Source organism: Fusarium redolens (assembly GCF_020744475.1).
Source record: "Fusarium redolens strain MPI-CAGE-AT-0023 chromosome Unknown BKA55scaffold_2, whole genome shotgun sequence".
In the NCBI taxonomy this organism is placed as follows: Eukaryota; Fungi; Ascomycota; class Sordariomycetes; order Hypocreales; family Nectriaceae; genus Fusarium; species Fusarium redolens.
The window spans coordinates 3899031-3924598 of NW_025763665.1; the positions used below are offsets into that span (position 1 = coordinate 3899031).

General features: G+C 48.2%; 11 protein-coding genes across 11 annotated transcripts; all 11 read right to left on the bottom strand.

Annotated features, from left to right (window-relative positions):
* Positions 1-74: 74 nt before the first annotated feature.
* BKA55DRAFT_671649 (putative aldehyde dehydrogenase) lies at positions 75-2236 on the bottom strand (the record flags this gene model as incomplete). Its single annotated transcript, XM_046197973.1, has 5 exons — positions 1647-2236; positions 1191-1584; positions 565-1132; positions 285-349; positions 75-116 (listed from the first exon to the last, which is right to left on the bottom strand). Exons 1-5 carry the CDS (start codon positions 2159-2161, stop codon positions 75-77), a joined length of 1584 nt encoding a protein of 527 aa, XP_046055692.1. The 5' UTR covers positions 2162-2236.
* A 645-nt stretch (positions 2237-2881) lies between these two features.
* BKA55DRAFT_500990 (thiamine pyrophosphate enzyme) lies at positions 2882-4712 on the bottom strand (the record flags this gene model as incomplete). Its single annotated transcript, XM_046186787.1, has 3 exons — positions 2882-3150; positions 3208-4552; positions 4641-4712. 3 exons carry the CDS (start codon positions 4710-4712, stop codon positions 2882-2884), a joined length of 1686 nt encoding a protein of 561 aa, XP_046055693.1.
* Positions 4713-5779: 1067 nt separating this feature from the next.
* BKA55DRAFT_712645 (putative dimethylaniline monooxygenase) lies at positions 5780-7595 on the bottom strand (the record flags this gene model as incomplete). Its single annotated transcript, XM_046200828.1, has 2 exons — positions 5780-7503; positions 7559-7595. The coding sequence occupies 2 exons, from the start codon at positions 7593-7595 to the stop codon at positions 5861-5863; spliced, it is 1680 nt and encodes a 559-aa protein (XP_046055694.1). The 3' UTR covers positions 5780-5860.
* A 663-nt stretch (positions 7596-8258) lies between these two features.
* Positions 8259-9137, bottom strand: BKA55DRAFT_501530 (uncharacterized protein; the record flags this gene model as incomplete). The annotated part of the gene is made up of 2 exons (XM_046186843.1): positions 8259-8711; positions 8763-9137. 2 exons carry the CDS (start codon positions 9135-9137, stop codon positions 8259-8261), a joined length of 828 nt encoding a protein of 275 aa, XP_046055695.1.
* Positions 9138-9530: 393 nt separating this feature from the next.
* BKA55DRAFT_712649 (uncharacterized protein) lies at positions 9531-11004 on the bottom strand (the record flags this gene model as incomplete). The annotated part of the gene is made up of 4 exons (XM_046200829.1): positions 9531-9875; positions 9937-10106; positions 10171-10604; positions 10671-11004. The coding sequence occupies 4 exons, from the start codon at positions 11002-11004 to the stop codon at positions 9578-9580; spliced, it is 1236 nt and encodes a 411-aa protein (XP_046055696.1). The 3' UTR covers positions 9531-9577.
* Positions 11005-11614: 610 nt separating this feature from the next.
* BKA55DRAFT_635144 (fungal-specific transcription factor domain-containing protein) lies at positions 11615-14057 on the bottom strand (the record flags this gene model as incomplete). The annotated part of the gene is made up of 8 exons (XM_046197004.1): positions 13957-14057; positions 13631-13899; positions 13065-13574; positions 12816-13008; positions 12637-12762; positions 12112-12572; positions 11840-12046; positions 11615-11758 (listed from the first exon to the last, which is right to left on the bottom strand). Coding segments are annotated over exons 2-8 (1896 nt in total), but the record flags the coding sequence as incomplete, so codon positions are not given.
* Positions 14058-14969: 912 nt separating this feature from the next.
* On the bottom strand, positions 14970-16596 carry BKA55DRAFT_499724 (major facilitator superfamily protein; the record flags this gene model as incomplete). The annotated part of the gene is made up of 4 exons (XM_046186677.1): positions 14970-15817; positions 15881-16324; positions 16376-16405; positions 16464-16596. 4 exons carry the CDS (start codon positions 16594-16596, stop codon positions 14970-14972), a joined length of 1455 nt encoding a protein of 484 aa, XP_046055698.1.
* Positions 16597-17177: 581 nt separating this feature from the next.
* BKA55DRAFT_606214 (uncharacterized protein) lies at positions 17178-19334 on the bottom strand (the record flags this gene model as incomplete). The annotated part of the gene is made up of 2 exons (XM_046196595.1): positions 17178-17978; positions 18036-19334. 2 exons carry the CDS (start codon positions 19332-19334, stop codon positions 17502-17504), a joined length of 1776 nt encoding a protein of 591 aa, XP_046055699.1. The 3' UTR covers positions 17178-17501.
* Positions 19335-20352: 1018 nt separating this feature from the next.
* On the bottom strand, positions 20353-20966 carry BKA55DRAFT_635146 (uncharacterized protein; the record flags this gene model as incomplete). The annotated part of the gene is made up of 2 exons (XM_046197005.1): positions 20715-20966; positions 20353-20654 (listed from the first exon to the last, which is right to left on the bottom strand). Exons 1-2 carry the CDS (start codon positions 20929-20931, stop codon positions 20353-20355), a joined length of 519 nt encoding a protein of 172 aa, XP_046055700.1. The 5' UTR covers positions 20932-20966.
* A 557-nt stretch (positions 20967-21523) lies between these two features.
* Positions 21524-22407, bottom strand: BKA55DRAFT_556705 (uncharacterized protein). Its single transcript, XM_046191731.1, has one exon. The coding sequence runs from the start codon at positions 22293-22295 to the stop codon at positions 21768-21770; it is 528 nt and encodes a 175-aa protein (XP_046055701.1). The 5' UTR covers positions 22296-22407; the 3' UTR covers positions 21524-21767.
* Positions 22408-22866: 459 nt separating this feature from the next.
* BKA55DRAFT_685163 (uncharacterized protein) lies at positions 22867-25378 on the bottom strand (the record flags this gene model as incomplete). The annotated part of the gene is made up of 3 exons (XM_046198751.1): positions 22867-22965; positions 23058-23869; positions 23974-25378. 3 exons carry the CDS (start codon positions 25376-25378, stop codon positions 22867-22869), a joined length of 2316 nt encoding a protein of 771 aa, XP_046055702.1.
* Positions 25379-25568: the final 190 nt, after the last annotated feature.

Genomic DNA, 25568 nt, shown 5'->3' on the forward strand with positions numbered 1-25568 from the left:
CCAAATACGGGGCTCACGGATCAGTGCCCCGAATTGTGCATGGAAGTTTTTCGTGAAAGAAATATGAACATTTATCAGATCACCCAAGAATGTTCATGGTGTTCTGCGTCAAACGTCTGTCAACAGGGTCAAGCCTTGTTTATCTCAAGCATTAAGTCAGATAATCACCGTTTTCTTTGAGATAACACATTGTATAATGGTATTTGCTGATATTACAGGTACTAGTGGCCAGAAGCCACAGGGTAAGTCAACATGAAATATTGCCAGAAGTAAAACGTACATACATTATTAGGTCCATTATAGCTACTGTCCGGGAATCTATAGTCCAGATCGACCTGACCAACCTTATCTTAGCTAATTCAAAGTCTCTTAAAACATCATTCTCACACTCACTTCGGTGCAATTAGCTGGTCGTCACAGCTACCATTGCCTGCTATCCTCCTCTCAGGTTATTGCTATGCAAGACAGGCACTTTGGGTACTTGGCAGCACTAGCATTCAGGATCTGTAGCAAACATGCTGCGCTCTGCCTGACTCTCCTACTCCATCCAAGTTACCGTCTTACAGTACATAAACTCATCCAAGCCTTGATACCCGTTAAAACGACCGAATCCACTCTTCTTAACACCCCCATGCGGCAAGGCGAACTCGTCATGCACTGTCATAGAATTGATATGTACTGCGCCCGAGTCTAGCCCCTCGGCGACACGGAAAGCAGTTCCCAGGTTCTCAGTATAGATGGATGCTGAGAGGCCATAGTCAGTGTCATTAGCTAGCTTGATAGCCTCCTCCTCTGTGTCAAAAGTGAACCACGACACGCTTGGTCCGAACGACTCCTGGCGATACAAGTCCATCGATGTTGACATATTGGTAAGCACAACAGGACGCATCTTGGTATCGACAGTATTGGCATCTAGCTCCGTCTTGAACATGTCCAGAGGCTTCGCACCCTTGGAGATAGCATCCTCAACAAGAGCCCGGTTCTTCTTGGCGGCGGCAGACGTGATGAGAACCGGAGTGTCCTCCTGAGACCCAAACATTGTGTTGACTGTTTTGGCCAGGACATTTTGGAACTCAGTGGCGATGGAGGAGTGCACCAAAATGCGCTCGGTAGCCATGCAAACTTGGCCAGCCTTGAATGACGGTTAGCAACCTGGCGAGATATGGAAAAGATCAAGGATTTGAACCCACGTTAAAAAAGGCACCTCTTGCACAGTTTTCGGCAGCCTTGGTCAGATCTGCATCCTTGAATACAATAGAGCTAGCCTTACCCCCAAGCTCCATAACCACTGGCTTCAAGTGTTTACCGGCGATGGATGAAATAATAGCACCAACACCGCTACTTCCAGTAAAGTTGATCTTTTTCATGTCCGGATGACTAACAAGGCTCTCAATCACGCCAGGAGCTTCCTGCGCCCGGTGAAAGACGAGGTTGAGGCAGCCATCTGGGAGACCAGCCTCACGCAACACATCAGCGATGGCCCAGTAGCAGGCCGGAGTCAGTTCTGCTCCCTTGAGGATGGCCGTGTTACCAGTCGCCAGAGGAAACGTAATCGAGCGTAAACCGAGGTGAAAGGGTGCGTTCCTAGAACAGAATCAGTTTAGAAGTAATTCCTATGCCAAAACACAGGTGAGGTGTGTGCTTACCATGGCGCAATGCCCAGGTTTACGCCATATGGCCTCTTGAGGATCATGGCACGCATCCCTTCGTGAATGGATTCTGGGACACTACCGGTGACGGCACCAGCAATTCTACCGGCAGTATCCTTTAAACCCTCAATGGCGAGGCCGAGAATGAAATTTTGGAAATCAACGCCTGCTCCCATCTCCTGGTATAGATAGTGGAGGAGCTCCTCTCTTCGCTTCTCCATGATGTTGGCAGCTGATAGGAAAATATCGCGTCGGTGAGAGGGTTTGGTCTTGGACCAGGCAGGAAATGCCGCGTTTGCAGTAGAGATGGCTTCATCGATGTGATTTTGCGAAACGGCAGAACAGTTCCAGACTACCTCGTTGTTGAGCGGGCTAATGGCTGGGAAGGTCTTGTCTGTTACGATATCTTTGCCATTGATGATGAGAGGAATGGTCCTGCTGGTCGAGAAGTTTCGCGACAAGGTGGGCCTGGCTCTGCGCATGAAGCGCCCTGAGGTAATGATGCGATTCATGATAAGTGCTGAAGGGCAGACAAGAATTCTCTTTTGAAGCACTTGTCAAGATCACCGTCACTTTGAGTCGCTTCAATGACAAATTCGCTCAAATAATATGAAGTGGAGAACCGTCATACTCAGTAGGCGTATAACCGTATAAACGGCGATAAAGGTCACACTTACATGTGATTGTTCACGGATTATTGCTAAACATGGGCGGAACTCACACGCAGCTCCGATCCCTGGTGGAGGTCCGCTTAATTCTACGTTAGCGTATCGGAATCAAGAACGGACGGACAGCATGCATTACCGTAGGCTACCCGGAACATCTTGAGTAGTGGCTCGCAGTTCGGAATCTAGCTGGTGAGGCCCGTTTTCCTATCTCAGCAGCCTTGTCCACTATCACACCGGGTGGTCGCTGAACTATCAGGGAGCCGACTCTGGATGTCCTGGTTGAGGGAAATGAATTGGGTTCGGGCTCCTGGCGCATGATATGGGCCAAGCGTGACGGTTGTGTTTCCCAAGATAAGTTATTACTTACCACGTAGGACTTATGGATCATGATACGGAGATAAAGGCACCATAGGTAGTTAGAAAACACACTGATGAGGTTCAGGCTAATATTGAAGGACTATCCCTCCTATCTCTTGACATAAAGATCATCACAGTCGTGAAGGGTTTGAGGAATGAGAAAGAACCGAGCCCTTATTTGGTTGAATATAAACTCAACGATACTGTCTATGGCTTGTCCCATGATCCTTTAAGGCGAACCTCCAGAATAGCAGAAATACCGTTCTTGACCTGCTGTACAGCCTCGGGTAACAACTTATCTAAATCATCCACGGAGCCAACCACGGCAGCCCACGCCTTGTTACCCGACGCCGCTTTCGCAATACCCGAAAAGTCGGGTGTTGGGTCGAATGAGATGTTGAGATCCTTATTGTTAATCCTGGATCCGTAACCTGTCGGGTGGACGAGTTCCATCGAAACGCGAGGGGCGTTCCATCCTATAACAACCTCATTGTTAGAGAACATTCTAGTCTGCTCCTTCATCTTATGCTTACCTTTATTGCTCAAGACAATTGTAAGAGTGGCAATGCTGTATCTGCTGGCGACCCAATATACTGTGCCTGGAACACCGAACAAATATGTGCCGTCACCCACAATCTGAGTGACAAAGTTGCCCTTGCCCTCTCCCCCAGCTAGATAGTCGGATGCCAGTTTGACGCCTAAACTGGCACCGCCAGACCAGCCGAGACCACCTCCACCGTTACCGAGGATATGGCCAGGCTCATCGACCTGCAGCTGCTCATGGATGAAAGGCGCGTTAGTAATAGTCTCGTGACACCAGATGGTATCCTTGGGGCAATGTCGCCGCAGCTGCGCGCAGAGATATGACGTGCTTGGAGATGAGGTCGTGTCTTCAGGGCGAGCAGCGGCCTGTGCGGCCTGGTCGAGGAGTTCTTTGTGCTCTCCAGCTAACTTGTTCCAGCGCGAAATGTATGGCTCCTGGCTGGTCAATTTGGAGTACTTGTCAGTCGTGCGCACGTATTCATTGAGTTGCTTGAGGGCAACACCAACGTCAGCACGATATCTCCTAGTAGCAGGAATGTAATACAGGGGCATGTTGGACTTTAACGGATCCACATCAATATGGAAGATTTTGGCATCCTCTCGCGGCTTACATTTGGTCGGGATCCAAGTCACATCACAGTCGAGAATTAGGATAACGTCGGCTTTCTCAATAGCCGGATGTCCTCCAATGCGGACACCTACCGATGCGCGGTGGCCGAAGGGGAAAGACAGTGAACTGCCCATGGCGTCGAGAACTCGAACTCCAGGAATGCTTTCAACGAGCGTTACAAGGTCTGGTACTGTGGAAGTATCGCGACCAGAGTACCCGACCAGAATCAATGGTGACTCTGCCTCAGCCAAGGTCTTGATGATGATCTCTAGCTCTGGCTGCGGGAGAGCGGCAGGCAGAACAGGCTGCCATTCTTCCTGCTTCAGAGAGTAGGCAGGTATGTCTTCTTCCATGACTTCGCGCGCGCCAAGCATATAGACCGGGCCGGGAACGTCACTCATGGCGAACTGGAGAGCCCGGTTGGTCATCTGCTTAATATTCTTGCCTGTCTTGAACTCGCCAGCGTAGCGACAATACTGGGCGACAATAGCTCTCTGGTCGTGTGCATCCTGTAGCCAATGAATATGCTCAGTGCGCGAACCCCTCATCTCACCCTCGAGGGTAAATGGGGAGAGTCCGGCAAAGACAAAGACAGGAGTACGAGAGCAGGAGGCATTGTGCATGGCACATCCTAGCATCTGGGTGCCAACGTCGACGTGTACGAGCACACATTGGGGGGTGCCAGTGACACGGGCGAATCCATCGGCCATTGACATAGCCACGAACTAGCACTTACGGGTTAGAACGAATCTATTTCCCTGACGAGGAATTGAACAGGCCTTCAACTCTCGGCATAGGAATTGCAAGACCTACCTCATGGGGACATGTGATGACCGTGGGGAACTTGACATCATCTAGCTCTCTCGCCTTTGCAAGCGCCTCCATGATAGCGGGATGGTCTGATCCAAGGTTGGCAAAGACATAACGAACACCAGCCTACAGGTGATAGCAACTCAGTCAGTCCAATGCTCGCTCCCTGGAAGATTACGAATAGTGCCAACGCAGCTCTTACCTCGTAAAGGGCTTCAAAAAAGGCAAAAGACGCAGAGTAGGTTGTTCTGTAATATAATCAGTTAGCCACAGTAGTAAAAACGCCAGAGCTGATCCAAAGCAGGCCCGGCAAATGATGTCTACGGTAGACAAAGCCGTACATACAGGCGCGCCATGGTTAGACGGAGTAGGAGAAAGATGCGATGTAAGGGGCAATGTGACGACGAGTGGATGTTAACTATAGCTGGCGGTTGCATGCGGTATGGTCTACAGCTGACAGTTGTATATAATGAAACTTGGTGTTTTGGTGTTCAGTCGGCATCTATTACCCCAACCGGTAAGGTGAATAGATAGCCCTGGAGAGGGACGTATGTGGACATATTCCGGCCGGGGTTGCAATGGCTTTGAGCCGTTAACCCCACCAACTCGAATTAGCACTACGGTTTGCTTCCGAAGTCTGGAACTAACATCTTTTCCGTTCCTACTGTTGGCGCTTATTGAAGGATATTCTAACATTGTACTAGACTACTTCTTGTCAGGCGTCCAGAGATCTTAGCCATCCGGTGCTCGTATCAGCACCTAGTGAAGGTTGATGCGGATCCCACTTGTAGTCTACTGATAGAATGCCCCCTCGTGTAGTATGTTCTGCCAGCCTCATGGTCTAAATTGAAGGGAACCACGCCATTTAATTTCGATTTCCAGAAAGGCGCATACTGTGAAATCTTAATCTGCCTCTGATCGATGAGGAATGAAGTAAAAGGCTGGGGTTTCTGAGAAAGAATCACTAAACTACACCATCAGCGAACATCTCTTGGCAATACTTCACGTACATCTCCTACCTAGGCCGATCTTTGGGATTAAATGATACTGATCAACAATCGGTAGATTATCCCACTGGACTTTACTTACAGAGGTCTTCAGTAGCGTTATCATTAGACACGGATGGTTCGTTACTAGTTCAACCGATTAATACTACAATTGCGAATACTATCTTCCTCGACTAAATAGCAGACAAATAACCAATAAAGGATGTTTTCATGGAATCATCTGGCTTGTGTACGCTCCTTGTACTCGTCCATGACACCATTGTAATCTTTAGGGGTGTACGGGGACGTCAGCTCAGCGTAAAAGGACGGTTTGCGACGATTTTTGACGCCAAGGTCATTGAGCAGCATATCAACATAAGGAACGCCTTCAAACACAAAGTCAGGCAGGTTCGCCCCATAGCCAGCAGGGTAACGCCATTTGCCCCATTGTGTGTGCATCATGACTTCATTTGTAATCTCCTCCTGAGACTTACTTTCTCGAACCAACTTGTTGTCAAAATAGGCAGAGATCCACACTCCTTGCATCGAAGCACAGACAGCCGTTGTAACAGACGAGATCATACCAGCAAAGGCAATGTTGCGTTTACCAAGGAAAGCAGGAGGGATCATAAAGCGGTAGTTCCGCAGAGGCTCAGCGTTCGGGCGGGGAGGGGAGCGAAGCTTGGGCTGTTGCTTGAGGTGAGGGAACTGCTTCTTCACGCGCGCATCAAACTCGGAATTAAGCTGAGCCTGCTCCTTCGGGCCATATGGTAGGCCAAAGGCGTGCTCACCGAGATTGGAGAACTTGACGAGCGACTCCTTCTTCCATCCTGTAGAGCAGATCATGCTATCTGCCTTGAGCCTCTTTCCGGACTCTAGAAGGACTTGGCCGGGCTCAAGACGCTTGACGTTGTCGATGTGGACGCGAATCCTTCCGTCACGGACCAAGTCAAAGAAATCCTTGTTGAAGTTGAGAATACTGAGACCACTGCCGATCCAGAACACGTCATACCACGGCTTTAGCTTCTTGGTCTCTGGGTGATTATCATAATTGATCTGGTTTAAAACGTCGTTGCCCATTGATCTCCAAAATGCACGCACAATCATGCGCCCAACCGCCGTACCATGAAGAAAGCGCCGGATTCCACTGAAGCCATCCTCGTGGCCCCAAGGGCAGGGAGCAAACCAAGTCATGAAGCGAACAGACAAGGTCTTGTCAATACGGGCCTTCACGGGCGTCACCCAGCGAGGCGCAATCCACACGGGGCCGTTGGTCTCCGGCTTGACAATCAGGTCAACCTGAGCTCCAGCATCAACCATAGCGTATGCAACATCATAGGCAGATTTGGCACCACCAACCACAATAGCATTTTTGACGTCCTTGACCTCATCGGCTCGAGAGCAAAATTCTTTGGCATGGAACAGAGGTTTGCCAAAGTTCTCGCTGCCGTCGAAGTAAGGCATGTTGGGAGTAGAGGTGAGACCAGTGGCGACAACTATTCTTTTTGCTTCGATTTGACGCTCACCCTGAGGGCTTGTCACTGTAAGCTTCCAGCCGTCCTCGCTGGTCTGCTCAACTTGACCGACTGTGCTGTTGAATTGGGTTCTCTCAAGTACGCCATGCTTGCGGGCATAATCAGTGAGATACTTGTGCAGAGTCTTGCCAGGAATGTGATCGTTCTCCTCAACGCCGTAAACGTCTTTGCTCATAGGGAAGTCAGGAAACTCGTAGGTTCCAATCATGTTGTTGGACTTGAGACCTGGGTACAGTCTGTTGGCCGACCACGTTCCTCCAATGGAGTCATTTGCTTCGAGGATCGCGACCTTCTCATCAGGGTGCGTTTCGATGTAGGCTTTGGAGGCGCCGAGGCCGAACCAGCCTGTGATTACTTCAGTTGGTGTGAATTTTGGAGAGCGAGGGGAGCTGGAACTCACCAGAGCCAATGACGACCAAGTCATATGATTCTGACATGTTTGGATTAATGGAATCTGATTCGTAGACAGTGGGATAGATGAGACAGCGTGAATGGGCAGAGGAAGTACGAATGCAAACTGCCTGGGTAGAATGGGCGTCTTCTACGATATGCAATGGCCTGCTGTTCCTTTACGCCATGATAAGCTTTCCTAATCCCATGTCAGAGCGTTTTGGGACCCCCTGCTCCAAACCGACTTGTACCACCCCCAAGCGGTAGTTCTCGACGCCAAAACTCCGAAGGGTACAATGGAGTGACTAGCCTCTGCATCAAAACAAGCTTTGCACTAGTATTGCGACGACCTTATCGGAGAGAGATTAGGAGATTTCGGAACTGGCTCCACCTTTCCAACCGGGTTTACCGTGATTACGGAACGGTCCGAAAAAGTGGATCCGGAACCCGGCCGGGGATAGGTAGGAGTGAAGAGAATACCTGGGGATACTCAGCCCTGGGCTGGGCTCTTTCCGCAGCAGGACGAACGGAATACTCTCATTCTACACATTACAGATCTATATTGTGGACCCTAGCAGGACGCATTTACTCCTTCTAGAGCACTTCACAAACAAGGGATACATGAGTATCCAGCAATAGGAGGATAAACATTGGACACAATTGTATTTGTCATGAATATCTTATTGAATAACCTACTCAGCGCGGTCTTCTTATTCGTAGGTAATGTGTCCGTCAATCTGCCCAGCGTCCAATCCACCCGTAATCCTGATATCTGTAGCAGTAATGTGTCTAGACGCATCGCTGAAAAGATAAATAATAGCGGGGGTAAGGTCATTTGGGTCGCTGAGGCGCCTCAATGGCGGGGCCTGGAATGGTTGTTTCGCATCGCGCTCACTCTGAGTGGCCAATACATCCCTGAACATCTGAGAATCTACATACCCAGGTGAGATGGAATTAACACGAATGTTGTGCTTGGCCAGCTCTACCCCAAGTGCCTTGGTGAGCATAAGAACGCCGCCCTTGGATGCGTTATAGGAGGACATGCGGCAACCTGGAATAGCGATGTGAGCGCACTGAGACGCCATCATGACAATACTGCCAGAGGTTCCTTGCTTGATCAGCTGCTTGACCACGCGCTGGACAGTGAAAAATGTTCCTCGGACCTGTAAGGGAGCGTTAGCTAGTTAACGGCACCAAAGGGAGGGCGGGGTTACATTGATTTCCTGAATGCGCGTGAACTCATCCCAGGACTGGTCAACAAATGGCTTGTTGCAGTTGATCCCCGCGCAAGGAAGACATCCATCAAGCGACCCGAGGGCTTCAATGGCCTTATCGACACCAGCATTCAGGCTGTCAAGTTTGGTGACATCGGTCTGGAAGTAGAAAACCCTGGTGCCAAACTCATTTTCCACGCCGGCTAATGCGTCCTTTGATCTGTCTTGAATGTCTAACACGGCTACACTGGCGCCCATTTCGCAGAGCGACCGCACAGCTGCATAGCCGATACCACCAAGGCCGCCGGTCACGATATAATTGCGACCGCGCAGCTCAAACATTGGCCGGACATTCTGAAGCTTGATATCTGTCATAGTTGAAAGCTGATAATAGATTTGTTCAAGGGGATCTGGGTTGATTGAGATTGTGGTTAGAATGTTTTGAGAAAGGCACGGATTATTCAGACGAGCGGAATACGCATGCCTAACGAGGTGGACTCGAGGCTTTATATTGGCTGGGTCCTTTGGATTACTCCACATACTCTTCGGATGTGTCTCTAATAGCCGCAGAGCCGTCCGTCATTCCGTATTCTCCGTTAAAGTGTGGATCGACCAACTCACAGCAGCTTGTGACCTGACGCTGTCTCGAATGAGTAGTGAGTGCCGCCAACTCATGCCCCTCAGTAACATCTTATTATCACAGTAATTAGACCAGGAGTGTCACGTGTCTACAGCCATGTGTAAAGAAACTGAAGTTTAAATATTGGCCCATGATGAAGAACAACTCCGTCAAATGTATCGTCCTATACCATCCATCAGACTTTGCGAAGACCAAACGCAAACATCTCATTCGACTCTACTGCATCTTTGTCCCGCAACTTGTCAGCAGTCTCCACGCCTGCGATAGGGACGCGGTATTCCAATTTCCCTTGGCTCTGCGCATTGGGCACTGGATGAGGATACGGTAGGTAGGAGGGCATTATATCCAACTGCGCTAGCACTGTTCCCTGGTCCCAGCCAATATGCTCGTGATAAAGCCGGTCTCCACGGATGTTAACGACAGCGGTGAACGGTATCTCAAGCTTTCGTCCTGTGGGAGGGATCCCCGGTGCACTAGTAGAAGAAGCGTTAGTTGGCATGCTCGCGCATGAGGTATTTGGCTTCTGAAACATACAGCCAGTCAATCTGCGAATGATGAGTGCAGATGAAAATAAACTCGTCGATCACTCTATCGATACCAACAGATCTGCTAATGAGGTAGGTTTCTGTGTCTGGGGGATTCTGGAAAATGAAGTGGTCGCGGTAGAAGACAGTCAGCTTCTCCCGGCCAATCCCACCAGTCATCTGGGCATTATGAGTTAGTCGCTATTCTTCTTTTGACCAAAGTGAAACTGAGAAAGGTGATTACCGTAGGGACATGATTGACGTATGGCTCTTGTACCATGGTGTTCATGGTATTCTCCACGGAGCGGTTTTCGAACTCCCAATAGGTATGTTCGTCCCAAATGACTTCTAGATCAAAATAAGGTCCGTTCATAAGAGGTTTTAAGAAGCTTAGACTTCGGCTGTGGGAAACAGACTCCATATTGTAGCTGAAATCTTTGCTGAAAGGAGTGGCAAACAAGTACGAGGTTACTTTCGGGTAGTCGTAAGCCGTCACCGCCTTTGTACGCTGCAAGGGCTTGGAGGCACTCCCAGCAAGATGATGCAGTTGAGGGACTTTGGAAGATTTGATGACAGAGTTCTCGTCACCTTCTAGGTCGCCAAAAATGACAGCACCTGAGATCTGTGAGAATGAGTCGACATGGGGAGCTATTTGGTTCCAAAGAGCTGTCGAGTATGCTGTGAGGAGGTCTGTTAGCTCGCCAGTCCGATCTTTTGGTTGATGTTAGATGATTCAAGACTTACCGATGATGCCAACAACGTTCTTAGGCTCAGTAGACCTGGTAGTCTCGAGCTCCTTCAGCCCCTGGGTGATAGCCACATCAGGCTTGGCAAGTCCTGCCTCTGTGATCTCGGCGACAGTGTAGCCCTCTTCGGCCCATTTCATCAACGGAGATGGCACACATCCTTCGATTCGCAGGGTTTTACTGGTGGCTTTGCCAGTCTCGGGCACGAGGATGATCAGTCCTGGTCCAAAACCCCTCCTACTGAGCGGCTCCAGGATTGTAAGGTTGGCTGTAGGGTTTCGCAGGCGAGTAGCTGGGAGAACTGGAGGCGCGGAGAAATTGTTTTCCATCATGATCAAGACTAATGAAATTATGCAGTGAACTTGCTAGGGTTTGCTACTGTACTTGGCTTGAAACGTAAGTGGTTTGTGATTGTTGTGCTGCAGCGTTAGCTTTATCAAGGCGGAGTCTGTGTCACCTCGTCCTGTACGGATATACGGTTTAAGTAACCCGGATATTCGGTCTTTCCATTCTCAAGCAGAGCGGTAATGTCATAACATTATCTGTTATCTCCATCCTCAGTTTGACTACCTTATTTACGCAGTCAAACCTGATACAGTTGTTCCGCACCAAGTAGAGTGGCCACCGAAGGCCAGGCCCGTGTGGACCAGACAAGGTTCTACGCATCGCAGTTCCGTCGCATAGGATAGGAAAGGACTTTCCGTAGCTTCGGTCGTTCCGGCCGGACATGATTGGAGATGCAATTCAACCAGTGCTACACCCCGCTTCTTTCGGCTGTCATATTCCACCAGGGCTATCTGCTATCTGCGTGCGCTGAATCACTTGTTTTGCGTCACCTCAATTAGAAAACCCGAGTCATGATTATGGACATATTCTGGCTTAGGTTATATGTGTACTGAGATCTTAACTAGAATAGATCCGTGGGATACAAGGCTAATTGGATGTCGTTTCCAAAATCATCAATGCTTTGCATCAGAGGCATATTCATAAGAAAGTCCAAGTCCACTACTTCGGAACTGTTGATTTCTGTCAGAGCCATTCCTTGTGAACCAGGCCAGGCCGCGTTTCCATCCCCTGCAGATATCACTGATATGTTGGGAAATTGGTTAGCAACGTTGTTTCTCAGATCAGGCAGATATAGGTAGGAAGAAACTGTGGATAACTTACACCAATCATCGGTCAGACGTAGCAATTGTTGAAGATACTTAACGCATCTATCGACAAGCATGCTGTCCCCGTCAATCCGAGTGAGCGCTTCGATAGCCTTACTTAGACACTGCTTTCCTCTCCACATTGGGTTGGAGGTGTCGAGTTTGGTCTCAGTCTTGCTCAATGGTACCAGGCTTGCAAATATAATCAGACCGGCGTTGAATACTACAAATTAATCTTTTAGCCATGCATCCAAGTCAGGAATGGGTGAATCGTGGTCTTCAACATACTGTAGTAGATGGTGAACCACCATGCCCCAAGTAGGCTCCTCCCTTGGTCTTTAATAGCCAAGGTTGCGTGGATGATTGAAATGATCTCTTCTGCACATTGGGCGCATTCTTCCACGAGCTTCTCCTGCACTTGATCGACTGGGTTCAGCCGCTGTGCCTGATCGTTTGCAGCTTGCAATAGCTTGCTAAGAGGTGGACGCTGTAGTAGTAGCTGCGCGTTCAAGTATCGAAGCGTTAAAATAATGCGAAACCTCTGCATAGGTGACTCCTCGAATGGATTTTCGGCTATCAGCGATGACGTGATTAGAGATAGCTCCGAAGGGAGTGAACGGGGCCAATCGTTAAGCTCGTGTTGTAGTTGGAAGATACGGGTCACCATTTCCACGTCTGAGAGTTCATCGCAGCGCAGATTATGGCCGTAGAGGTCTCCCATGATTCTTCCTACGATTTTGTAAAGTGTTCTTTACAAAGCAAGGTTAGAGACTTGCATCAGCGGGAAAGGGAGTGATTGAGAGCGTAACTAACATGGTTGAATTATAAAATGCTATACCCCTGCTTCCACACTGGTCTCCGGCTACCAAGACTGGCAGATCGAGCTTCACGTAGTATTCGGGTATGGAACTGGGTCGACCGTATGTCATACTTAAACTTCTAGAGAATGTTCAGAAGATATTCAAAACAAAGCGCTGCTGACGAGCTCATACCGGTCCAGCACCACACATCCATACCACGTGCGGGTTCTCATTTCTCTTTCAATCTGGGGCAAGTGAGCCGAGGCTTCGCTGGAGTGCAAGCCGATTGAAAGTGCTGCATTCACGGCTAGTCCATGGTTTATCCAGGTCTGATTTGCCTTCTGGGTCCCTTGGAGATATTGAGTCGTCAAGAGCAAAAACTGAACTGAGGGTGAGTGAGTTAGCTGTTAAACCTTGTCTAAATCGACTTCCGCGACTTGCCCGTTTCAAGTGTTGTGCTGTGGAATATCTGTTCCCTGCACAAAGCTTGCGCACGCTCAAAGTAGACATCTGATTTAGCTGTTGGCTGTGTTTCCGCGCTGTGCTGACCCTGCTCACATGCCGTTGCCATGGCCAGAATCATATTGAGTAAGGCAAGCCAACTTCGACGGATGGTGACGCGGAATCCGTGTTGCTTCATCTGCCGATACGTTTCCATAAAGGATTGCGCGTGGATGTACGGAAAGAAGGTTCCGGTATTAGAGAAGTAACTCTGGATCAACCTTTCTGTCTCTGCCTCTGGGGGGAGATAGTTGTAGCCAATGAATTCTTGTCTTGGAGCCACATCTCTGGCGACCGTGGCCGGAGGATTTGGCTTCGCAATTTTGACTGTGTTGGGATCACTTGCTTGGATCCTGTTAGAGGGCGACTGGGTTTCTGCATGAGATGAGTAATTGAGTCGGGCCATGGCACGGAAAATGACATGCATGAGACAGATATTGGATGATGGGCCTAAGTCATGTCAGAACGGTGCGAGTCTCACCTTTTCGTTTTCTATTGGTGCTCACCAAAGTAACCATGATCTCTCTCAGCTACAAGCGATATTGCCATACCGTCTGTTTCGCCGGTTTCAATATGCTCATCTGACTCCTGATGCTGAACATTGACAATAACTGTGCCAGGTGGAGGCAGGGCATCGTCCTCGGGAGAGGCGGCGCTGTGAGGCGAGATGAATGTGGCACATGGGTCAGTCCTTGCGGTGGTGTCGAGGTGATTATTGATGAGCTGAAGATTTTTCTCGAGTGCTTGCATACGAGATTCCATCGTTGCTATCACGCTGCAGGGCTTTAGTTATGCGGTTAACAAGAGTGTACAGAAACCTTGGGAAACACACTCTTTGCCAACAATGAGGTTGGCGAATGAATTTGGGGTTTCGTAGGTGCATTCAAACCCCAATCGCTCACAAAGCCCACATCTGGGGCGGATTCCATTGCACTGATGAGTTAAAATGTGAGACAGACATTAGTAACAATAGAAGCTTAATATATAGATGCCCTGCACCCCGCCGCGAGACTACCTACCCTGGACTTGCGAACCCGACATGCAACACAAGCAAGGGCAACTCGACGCCGCTTGGGGCCGCTTCCTTCACCATCCGAGTCATTCTGTCGCCTTTTTTCTCCTCTATCGACAGTACCAGGACTGTCACTTGTTGCATATGTTGCATTTGTCGCCATGTTTCGTTGGTAAACCAGATTTAAACCTAGTGAAGTGTCTTGCGGCTACAATAGCAAAATGATGCAAGAAAACAAGAGACTTTGGATCGAAGGTTGGATCATGGAGGCATAGTTCCATGAAATTTATCGGCCGGAGCATAATTTAATCCTCATTCGATTGATTCATCATAGCTTCCAAAGTCTTACTCCTGCTACTCCATCACGCTTCGACCATGACGATTGGTTCCGATGTGGATACTCCGGAAGCCATTCCGATATGGCCCCGATTGGCTCTTGGATTTACGTTCTCATCTCATACTAGCTCAATTGGGTATGTTGAACGAGCAGTTAGAGCTAGAGGAATCAACCTGAATCAGCCTGAAGACGGATTATTGAACCCCGTCTCTTGCCAGAATTGTGTTGATATCTGTCATAATGCGTCAAAAGCAGTGCAGCCTCCTTAAGTAAGTAATGACAGTAGTGAACAAATATCTCCAAATGAATAAAGAAAGCAATGAAACGCAAAAAACAACAAAGTTGAACGCTAGCTAGACTTGAGACTAAATTTATGTGGCCATGTTGCCTCAAATGATTGCGAAGAGGACGTTAGATAGGGGATAATGACAAGCGGGACTCAGCACGACTTGTCGCGAGAATCAATCATTGAGATATTGTGTGCAACTTGCCTATCCTAATTGTGCCATCTGAAGCCCGGGTGTCGCCATTCGAGGTCTTGAATTTCTGACAAAGTCTTGCCAGCTAATTCTCTCTCTACATTCACCCCAGACCTTCTCTTGTTGCTCCTCTGGATTGCGAAATACATACAGAGACTAATCAGAAAGATAGCAGATTGCGCTGCCAGATTCAAACCGTTACCAATTCGATATTCGGGTCCATCGAAAGGGAGAAAGGCCCAAGTTGATACCAAGCCTCCAATATTACCAAGCATCACGTTGAAAGCAACCGCAGATGATCGGGAAGTATCCGAGATAACATTTGCTGAGACATGGGCATTGGGGAATGCTCCCAATGCGAAGATGCCGCATACCGGTAAAAACGTTGCCGCATAGCGCACATGTGGGTTGGATGTTGCCAGAAACATGCTGTACCCCACCATAGAGAACGGTGCACAGATGATAAGGAAGATGCCGCGCTTGTCCAGCTTCCAGCTTATGTAACAGAATAGCATACACATAATTGTGCCCAGTACGTTTGGTGGAACTGTGAGGAGTTGTTGGTTCTGGACAGAGTGCTGAGGAAAGATTGTCCGAACAATAGTAGGGAGAAAGAAGGACAAGCCATGTACAGTGATAAAGTTGAAGAAGGAAATCATGGCTGTTGGGAGCACCACTGGGTTCAGGATGCCTCGGAGCATCCTCTTTGTACTAAACTTGTCGATAATCTCAGTTGTTCCGACTCTCTCGGACATGATTCTTGCATTTGCTAATTCCTTTTGCTCCAATGACAACCAGGTGGCAGTTTCGACCCTATCGGTAAGCGTGAAGAACGAAATTAGTCCCACTGCACACGTCACGGTACCTTTAATGGCTTGGATTAGCATTGGCTGATCATTAAGATATGGGTAGTCACGGGCTGTCGAACCTTCAATCGCAAAGATCATCCTCCAAGAATGCAGGGAGCCGAAACTTTGAAGACGCAAAATTGCAGAGGCAAGCAGGCCCCCGAATGCACCCGCCAAGGATGCCGAAATGATGACGAACGAAAGCCGAAAAGTCAGTTCACTGCGTCGATACCATCGTGAGAGATAGTATACGTTCGCCGGTAGCATGGCTGCTTCGAAGACGCCAAGTAAGAACCGGAGCCCGCACAGAGTTGAGAAGTCATGAACGAAAGCCGTGCAGGTAGTGCAAATACCGAAGCCGAGACAGCATACAGGAATAAACCAACCTGGTCCTATCTGCTTGCATAAGAGATTCAGAGGGATCTCAAATAAGATATAGGAGATGTAAAAGATGGAGAGAGAAATATTAAAGTCATAACCCTGCATCTTCAGGTCGGCCTCTAGACCTGCAATTTTTGCATTGCCTGGAGAATCATGAGATATACGCTCGAGAGTAGTTGTTGTGATATGCTCACCAATGTTCGCACGATCGATAAAGCAAAGCACTGAATCGTGAGTATATTAGCCACTTCTTTTCTACTGCCTCAGACTCTCAGAGCGTACAGTAAATAATTGTAACTGTGGGAAGTATTCGGAGATCCATCTTCCATCGAAGCTTGGACTCCAACGCCTCATTGATAGGCGGTCCGGATTGATCATATCTGAATGTTATCCTTAGCACAATATTCAAATCCATCTCGAAGTCTTCATCGTATCGTACTGTTGTACTGTGCCCTTTTCAAAGTCTTGAGTTTCTGGAGGCTTCTCGAAGCAAGATTGGGTTACTGAATTAAGATGTTTGGGAGGCTGCTCCATGTTGGCAATCGAGCAATGTAACAGACTTCAAAATCTGGCAAGAGAGAATTAAGATCCCGCGCTGATCTGCACTTACAGGCGAATAAATAGGGTTTCATGTGTGTCAAGGCTTATATAGCCAAGGTCAACTACTCTTATCACTATTCCGGTGCTACGGAAACAAAGCCGTCGCGGAAGGAGTCAATATCCGAGTGGCCCAGGGCAGCACACACATGTTCCGATTAGCCGAACTTCACAATTCCCCATCATTCCGACACAGGAGCACAAAAAGGTATGCAACAGATAAAAGCAGACAGAAAACGCAAGGGCAGTAAGCATTCTGCTGAAGACGAAAGAGAGTATAAAAGTGGATAGTGCAAGTATAAGTATAGGCAGTTTATATTGATGTAAATGTTGCCATTAATGCACTTAATAAATAGGCGATTTAAACTGTATATTGGTCTATTAATAGAAAATATACTACTTGTTTAATAGCTCTATTTATAATAGCCTTATAATTAAATAATACAACTGCAACCTCGGTACCCAATGCGGCCGGCCATATCCCGGAGCCCAGTTTCATAATTGATTATCTATCATCTTTATCCTCAGCAACCCAATAAGCTTCCACTCCAACAATACGTCTCTTCTACCCCACCAAAGTCAATTATCAAACCTTGGCCTAATCGGGTGCAACCTTTTGACCCCGCACTTTGCCTTTCTTATTTAGAGAGTGTACCTCCAAACCTGGAAGAAATGCCTCGCGAGAGCGGATGGCACTACTGAAAACGAAGGGTCCTATCTAAGTCATAATCTGCTAGGCGGGAAAAGTAACCTGCGAGGCCCGTTGACATTGGTGCCGCCAATAATGTCGTCGTAGTGCGGTGGGGGTACATCATTGATGAGTTCAGGGATGGGTGGTGTGATGTCGTTGTTGAAGCTAGGCTGGTTGAAATTTCGGCCACGCAATAGCTGGGTAGGATGCTCAGGGTCTATAGCAGGTGGTGCTCCTTGTTGGTCATTGACAAGGTGGTGTGCAGCCAGTGCTCCAGTTACATGGCGGCGCGTCTTTTTGGTAGGGATGATCGAAGCATCGGGGCATCCACAGGTTGTCTGACAGGTCACGAACTGGCGTTTCTCATAGGTGTAGGATGGAAGGTTCATGTTGGCCTGATTAGCTCGGCAATCGAGTAGAGTAATCGGCAAGTGGAGGGTGGTATCGAAATACCGGCGCCTTTTTCCAATTGGATCATCCACATCAAGGCGGCTGATGTGCAGTATGACCTGTTTCTTCATTATCAGTCTAAAGTTAAGTGGGAAGGAGGGTGGTATTCAATTCACCTTGATCCAGTGGCTCGTGCGGACATTCTTCCAGATACACTTCGGGTGCAGCCTCAAGCCCTCGTTCTTTGCCATCATCCTACATGTGGGGATTTGCACAACTGCTTCGATCTCAGTTGTGCCCCAGAAATTCTGCAGTTCCGTATCCGAGCTGCCCAATATGTTTTCTCGCGTTCCTGTCACGGGTTGGGCTGCGGTCTGCCCCCCCGATGCCTCCGCACTTCGTTGTTCAGCAGCCATTTCGCGAGTCTCGCCTCTCGGCTCCGGGCTGAATTCACTATCACGGACAGTTATAAGGCCTGAAGTCGCCCATGACGGAAAAAATGCTTTCGTAGCTGTCTTGTGAAGGAGCAGGACTGTACGGGTGGGCGTTTTCCTGGTGGCCTTCCTGTCATTTGACCAGTATTCTATCGACTCGATCGCGAACACCTTAAGCCCATGCATCTGGACCTTATCGAGAGGCGTCAACTTGAAAATAATTGGAATCATGCTGCCGATGGGGAAGCTCTTCCCAGATATGATTATGTCGTAGTGCAGTTGATCCTGCCATTGCCGGCTGAATAAGATTAGATCCATCATCTCTAGAGATAATGGATCGGGGATTCTCACAAATGAAAGCTCTTTTCTGCCACGTAGATTAATGCTGAACATACCAGCACGATCGATCGTAGCACGCAGCTCCCACTTCACAGAGCCATATGGTACCTTTATGGTCTCTAGTTGGTGATGGTCGATCGGAAACTCGAAGGCATAGTCGTATGTGCCCGGATAAAAAACCTTGTACCATTTCGCTTGAGTTACTGGCGCCGTCATGCTGCCCTTGTTGAAGCTTTGCGTTTGAATGTGGCCGGGGGACAACCGCGGTCTCCTTTTCGCACTTAAATCACTCTGACAATTCATCTCTAATGACTTCGACGTGTTTATTTTACTTTCAAGGTTGGTATCGTTGGGTGATGTGCTCTTACGCTGGTACGTGCACTGGTTCCCATAATCGTCCTTCTCCCAATTGTTCATGGCGTTGAAAAATGTTAACGCTTGTGTTTGCAAGTTATCCTCCTCATAAAAACCCGACTCTGTTTGCTGTGGCCATTCCATGCGAGCGTGCCCAAGCAACTTGAGCTGCACCGACTTGATCTTAGTCTTCTGGCGGACACATAGTTGGAGCGTTCCTCGCAACAACGCGGTACCATTCTGGCCCTCACAACAATCGTGATATAAGTGGTTAAACCCTGAAAGAAAAAGATTTGGTTCGGCGAGGAGAATGGAGCAGGTGATGCTGCTCCCAGGAGCAACGGGCATGACGGCGACGGGGCGATGGCCGACGGGACAGATATGAAGCTATTCCGACTGGATGTATTTCACTCTGTCACCGTTTGAGAAATAGAGGCTCAGATGGCTACAGAGGAGAGTTTGTTTGGTTTTGTCTCATGGAAATTCGGGTCTTCTCCTTTTCTTAGTCAACTCTCATTTTCTCTCTGTGATCGTTGTTCAGAGCCCTCCCATTCTGAAGTGTGTTTGGCTTGATTTCCAACCATTCATCTCATATCTACTACATTTCGGAGCGTACCAATGCACTGATTAGTGATCCAAGATCAGTCCATGTCCTGCAGATTAGATCTAATAAGGGTCGGTCTAGACCCTCTGTCTCTCAGTCTTTCATTTCTCGATTGGTGCCGTCTATTCGGATGCACGCGCCATACTACCCTTAGAGGGTCTCATGGCGCCAAACCCTTTCAAACGAATGGAGGGTTGTGAGGCTCGAGAGTGAGACAGGGAAAACCCTGTTTCTGCAGCCATGAAGGAGGGATGGTTCCGCTAGTAGAGCTATCCTTGCTGAGATGGATGCTGGTGGAGGACTAGAGTTTCTCTCCATGTACCTGACATATCCGCAATATGATGACGATCCCTTAGCTCTCCATCCTAAAGCTCAAAGAGTGACAGCAAAGTTACTGTACAATCTATAGCAATTCAAATACATAGACAGGGACATCAACCATGTCTATCGTGGCCGTTATTCAAAGTGCCTAGCTTGTTAGGGCTTTCGGCAAGGGCAGATAAGGTCAAAAGGCCTAAGAAGGCATGCTTTCGCTGAAATCAGCGGTAACGCAAGAGGAAGGCATCACAGCTGGCAGACTAGGTATGGGTGTAAGATATGTGATGTACCGATTTGTAATAATGAGACCTAGTGGTACTTCTACCACTACATAATTAAGGTTGCATCCGAAGTACCTTTTGTTTAATGAATTTTAATTGGCTATGACCCCTTATAGTGACCTGGTTGGAGCCCCTTGAGCTCTTAGGAGATAATATACACATTTCATAACTTCATTATACCATTTATGATTCTATCTATAATAACTCCTTCAACTGTCACAACGGCAGCATGTGTCAGGGGATGATTTTTTGAATCAGTGTCCAGCAATAAGTCAATGGTTGCTGATGCTACAGCTGCACTGATAACTTTGATTGCTTTCTCACCAGCCCAGGGCCCTCTATCATTTCGAATCCGATACGCTACTTCCGCCCCTATACGGACACCCTTTTGCAACGCGTGTTGGCTGTTGCTGCGTCTTTTGGGACTCTGCACGCCCCTATCACCGCTCATTTCAATCATCTTGGCTGAAAGCGTATTTTGTAAGCGCAGACCCCAAAAGGAATTAGTCTGGAAACAAGCCTCACTAATTAAGGTCTCCACACCTAGTCGATCGCTCAAGTGACGCCACCCTTCTGGCCGTTCGTAATAATTCATTCCGTTGTCATCCAGTCGACTGTTGTGAATATGACGATGATGATGATGACGACGATATGAATCATCTTTATCATTGTGATGATGATGGTGCCGCCGCCCTTGCTTGAAGTGTCGACTCTCGTCTGGTTGATGGTTAAGGCAAGACATGTTGGTGGTTTAGATGCAAAACTTTTGGAAAATCCAGACCTTGAAAGATGCACGACCTTGAAAGAACAGAAACTCATTTTATAGGTTTTGGTTGTAACTCAGGTTGGCCGAGGACGTTTACTGATGATGATCGTGGCAGGTTAACCTATACCCGACGTAGCTGGTGGCGTGGAGACCAATCCAATAAGACGTTTCAGGTGACTGACACATGTTTGTATAGAAGCGTGCCACCGTATGACTCCTTTAATAAAGAAGCGGTAATCGTGGTGCCCGTAATTAACTTGAAAGCTGCCGATGTTAGAAAAGATCGCCCTTAATCATCGATAGTATAGCTATAACGGAGCCATTAGCTGTCGCTCTAAATTGTATTTATCAGGAACTCGATATCAAGCCCAAATCTCTAAATTTAGCTCATAGCCATTACATAGATACGCCATATTCAAATATATAAACTACATCTTTATACCACTGCCTTTCAGAGGTGTTTTAAAATCTCCTGAGAGGCCATAAGGCTTCTTTCCGTACTCTGTTCCATTTGACCTTACGCAGAAGAAAGCTATAAGGGTTTTGCCTAAGGAAGAGTATGTAAAGGAGTCACCTCTGTAACGGGTTAACCTCCTGTAACGATTAGTATGATATCTTGTCAATAGATATTTATTACTTATTACGCTTTTACAATTTCTTGACTTTTAGTGACATGCAATTTAGCTAGTATTAGCTGATTACGGTACCCTGATTGGCTATACCTCCCCGCAGTGAATGTATTGGAGCCTTATGACCTCTGAGTAAACAGCGACCTTTTCTCATAAAGGGAGTGATAATTTGATACAATCAGATCACCCTTGGGACGCCCGTCTTACACCGCATTGACGACAGAACCTATCCATGGCTTGACAAGCGAAGCCGCACTGGGTGCAGTATTCAGTTTTGGATCCTGGCGTTTCTTGAGCGGTCTGGAGTCTCCCCTCAGCGGACTGAGGTCCTAGCTGGTATGCTGGTACCGGCTGGATGATGGGTCCGGCGTCGTTCGCTGAGTTATACAGCCCCATATCCCGCGTTTGAACTTGCATCGTTGGATAGGTATCATAATACTGCGGCAGGGGCGGCGTCGAGACTGTAGCGGCGCTCTGTTGAGCTGCGTTTCCTTCCAGGGCAGCCTTTTTCATGGCTTCATCGACAACGCGCTGTGTTCGTCGCTCTTCTTCTTCCTCTTCACGCCTCCGCAGCTCAATGCCCCGTTGTATCTCAGCCTCCCGCTCAGTGGCTATAAATTCTTGCTTTTGTACTTCATGCCTGGCGGCTGCCCGGGATGCGCCGACAACAACAGCGGCACCGAGAATAGGTCTTCGTCGACGTCCGAACATTATAATGACTTCAGTTCAATAGAAGTAATGCGTATTTGGGATGAAATAAGACCGGTTGAAATTTCACAGCATTGAGGAACTTGGCCTCAGCAAGCGTGCACCAGGCTCTTTAGTTAAAGGAAATGGGCTATGAACAACACCTTAGTACACTCTCCCGTATGCGCTAGCACTTCTGATATAAACTTCCCACTTATTAAAGTTCCAGCCACAAAACCTATGATTATGATATGAATCATTGGGTCATCTTACCAAGTAGACAAGGCAACTGATACGGCTATGCCCTGATAAGTGTATCCTTTTCTTAAATATTACAACTTTTAAGTTTATATTGTAAAAAAAATAACACCCATAAATGAGTTTATATAAAAGTAATTCTTCCAGTAAATACAAGGTAGCCTAGTAATACATGGGTGTTGCTAGTAGCACACTCTAGAGGCAGATGCATCTAGAACACGTCATAGTAATAAAGTGGCTTTTAGATATTGTTCCCTGCATACACTACACTGTCAGTCTGATTGTGTCTGTTGGACTTAGGCTTAAACAAAGTAGCAGCCCCCCCTCCACCCTAATATTAAGTGGGGAATTGAGAGGTGAACCATGCCGCACCCTTGTCGGCGTAGGACTCGGTAGACATAGCTTGGTGCGTTAAAACGATGAAGTCTTGACGTTTCTGGGCGGTATCAGATGCTTTGAAAGTCACAGCGGATGTGGAGGATGTGTTAGGATCAAATGGATGGAATATAACGTGGTGAACCAGCCGACTGTTCTGGAGAGATCTAAATCCAGCGACTCATCCCATGTCTCGCGACCATGACATTCGTTCATAACGGTTGGCAATGTTCTGTCCTTGAACGTCTGACCAAATGAAAAGAGCAATGCTGAGATCATCAATTCAATAGGTCTCGTGCCCAGGGTATCCTTGCAAGCTCCCAAGATGGCACATGTTGTCTTTTCATCGATGTACAAGGAGAGTATTGTTGCGCCGTCGCTCCAGTTCGTCTCAGAACATTGGTTGATCCAGTATGAGATCTGCGGTGGTGGAATAGTACGTTGCTTTTCAGGAGCTTTGTTGAAGTGTATAGCATGCTGGGCCTGCAGGGACGACCAAGTCTGGAACGACGTCGTCGGTTCTAGAGATGCCTCAGAAACGTTACCCGACGTAAGCAATAGTTCCAGATCGCCCAGAATGATACGCCAAGAAACCAAGTCGACAACGAGATGATGGATCACGATAAAAAGCGTCTGATCCCCACCGACTTCAAAGAGTACGACAGCAACTAACGGGCCAACTGTGAGGTCTAAACTGCCTCGCTGTTGTCGAATGACCGATGCAACCTCTTGATAGTCAGCGCAGGTCTGAGATATGCAACAGGCAGAGTCCTCGAAAGAATCGGAGATGAGCTGCTGCCAGTTCCCAGCACTATCTTGCCTGAAACGAGCAAGGAGAATTGGATGGGCCTGGACGATTCTGTGAAGGGCAGGCTTAAGTCGAGGTTGCGTGATGAGTGTTTTCGGCCGAAGATAAAAGAACTGGTCATAGCAAACTCTGGGGTTTGTTGAAGGAAGAACATTTGCTGGACCGGCGTCAGAGTGACTTTATTGTCGCTGCTGTCATGCACGGTTTGGTTTTGAGCGTGGCTGTTCGTAGGCGGCAGACCACAGTGGGAGTTGAAATTACTGGCTTCCAATATCCGACTGATCGTTTTGTGCTTTGTTACAATTGCCGTTGAGATATCAAGGCACTGAGAACGTGCGGCCGACGAAAGTTGGATAGCAGTGATGGAATCACCACCGAGCCGGTAAAAGTCATCATCAAGCCCAATGCTAGCCACGTCAAGGTTTAGCACCTTGGCCACAATGTTGCATAACAACTGCTCGGCATCTGTCAAAGGTTTTCGCTTATTGAGCCCCTCGATCCGTCTGAGGGCAGCAAGTTTTGTTACCGAGAAGGATGAGCCAATCTCGTTCACCTTTTTACGGTCCGCTTTGCCAGAGAAGTTTAAGGGCAAGTCTTTGATGACGAAGCAGACCGACGGCATCATGTAGCTTGGCACTAGCTGAGACATTCGAGTTTCAAAGGATTCGGAAACGGGGAGAATACCAACTTCGCCTTCGCTGTGTCTTGGAATGAACGATGCTGCTTCATCGCTGCTAGCCATTGCCACGAAAGCCGCCAACATCGGGTTTGCGCCGTGGCCAACGAGGTGGATGATCTCAGACACGACCTGAACAGCATTATCAAGGCACTGAAACAGTGCAGCTTCTACTCCAGCGAGCTCAACACGCTGCCCACGAATCTTGACTTGTGTATCCTTGCGAAAATGGTATGTGAGACTCCCATCAGCATTGTATGATACCAAATCGCCTGTCTTGTAGAGGCGGCCACAGCGGCTAGGGTCATTTTGCATCAGCCAGTCAGGTAAGCTGATGAACGCGGCGTTGGTCTTGTCCTGGTCGTTTAGATAAACCCTCGCCAGGATGTGACCCTCAATGGGAAGCTCGCCGATGGCTCCGATCGGAAGCAATTTTTCGTGGTCGTCTGGGTCAACAACCCAGCTTGTTCCTCCCGTAGCTGTACCAATACAGGCAGGATTGACTTCATCGGGTGTATCAAGCTCGACGGTTGCAAGAGAGCAGAGAATTGCACATTCTGTTGGCCCATGTCCATGAAGAACTCTCTGCTTTGGCCGTGACCAACGTGTGAAGTCTCCTAAGGTTGAGGATCCCCCCGCCTGCAGGATTGTCGTGAGCCCAGGAACAGCCGCGGGATCGATGAACTTCGTGACTGTAGGTGTGAGATAGGCGGTGTTGACAGCCATGTTTCGAATGCCTCCCTCGAGGTCGGTTTGTACATCGTGAGTAGAGAGAATGCATATAGTGCCCCCATGGACCAGAGTTGTGATGATCTCTTGAATGGAAGCGTCAAAGGCATAAGAAGCAAATTGCAACACCCTCGATGTCGTCTTCAGCTCTATGACCAAGCCATGGTGCCAACAACTGGTCGCCATAGCTCGGTTCTCAACAACAACACCTTTGGGTTTTCCAGTAGAGCCACTAGTGAAGATAACATATGCAGGAGACATGGGGTCTTTCAGTTCTGACATATAATCCTTGCAACGGTCTTGCATGAAGAAGTTTGCAAGAAGTTGAGGACCCACGGAAACAACTCGCTCAGGGCCACCTCTGGCTTGAGCTCGCCTGCAAGATGTTGGGATGCTAGAATGATGTTAGAATCAAGCTGCCGCAATATCATCTCCCTGTTTTCGGGAGTCT

What these genes read in the sequence shown, in the direction of transcription:
- BKA55DRAFT_556705 (XM_046191731.1), bottom strand. Translation starts at nt 22,295, where the DNA reads ATGTTCGGACGTCGACGAAGACCTATTCTCGGTGCCGCTGTTGTTGTC.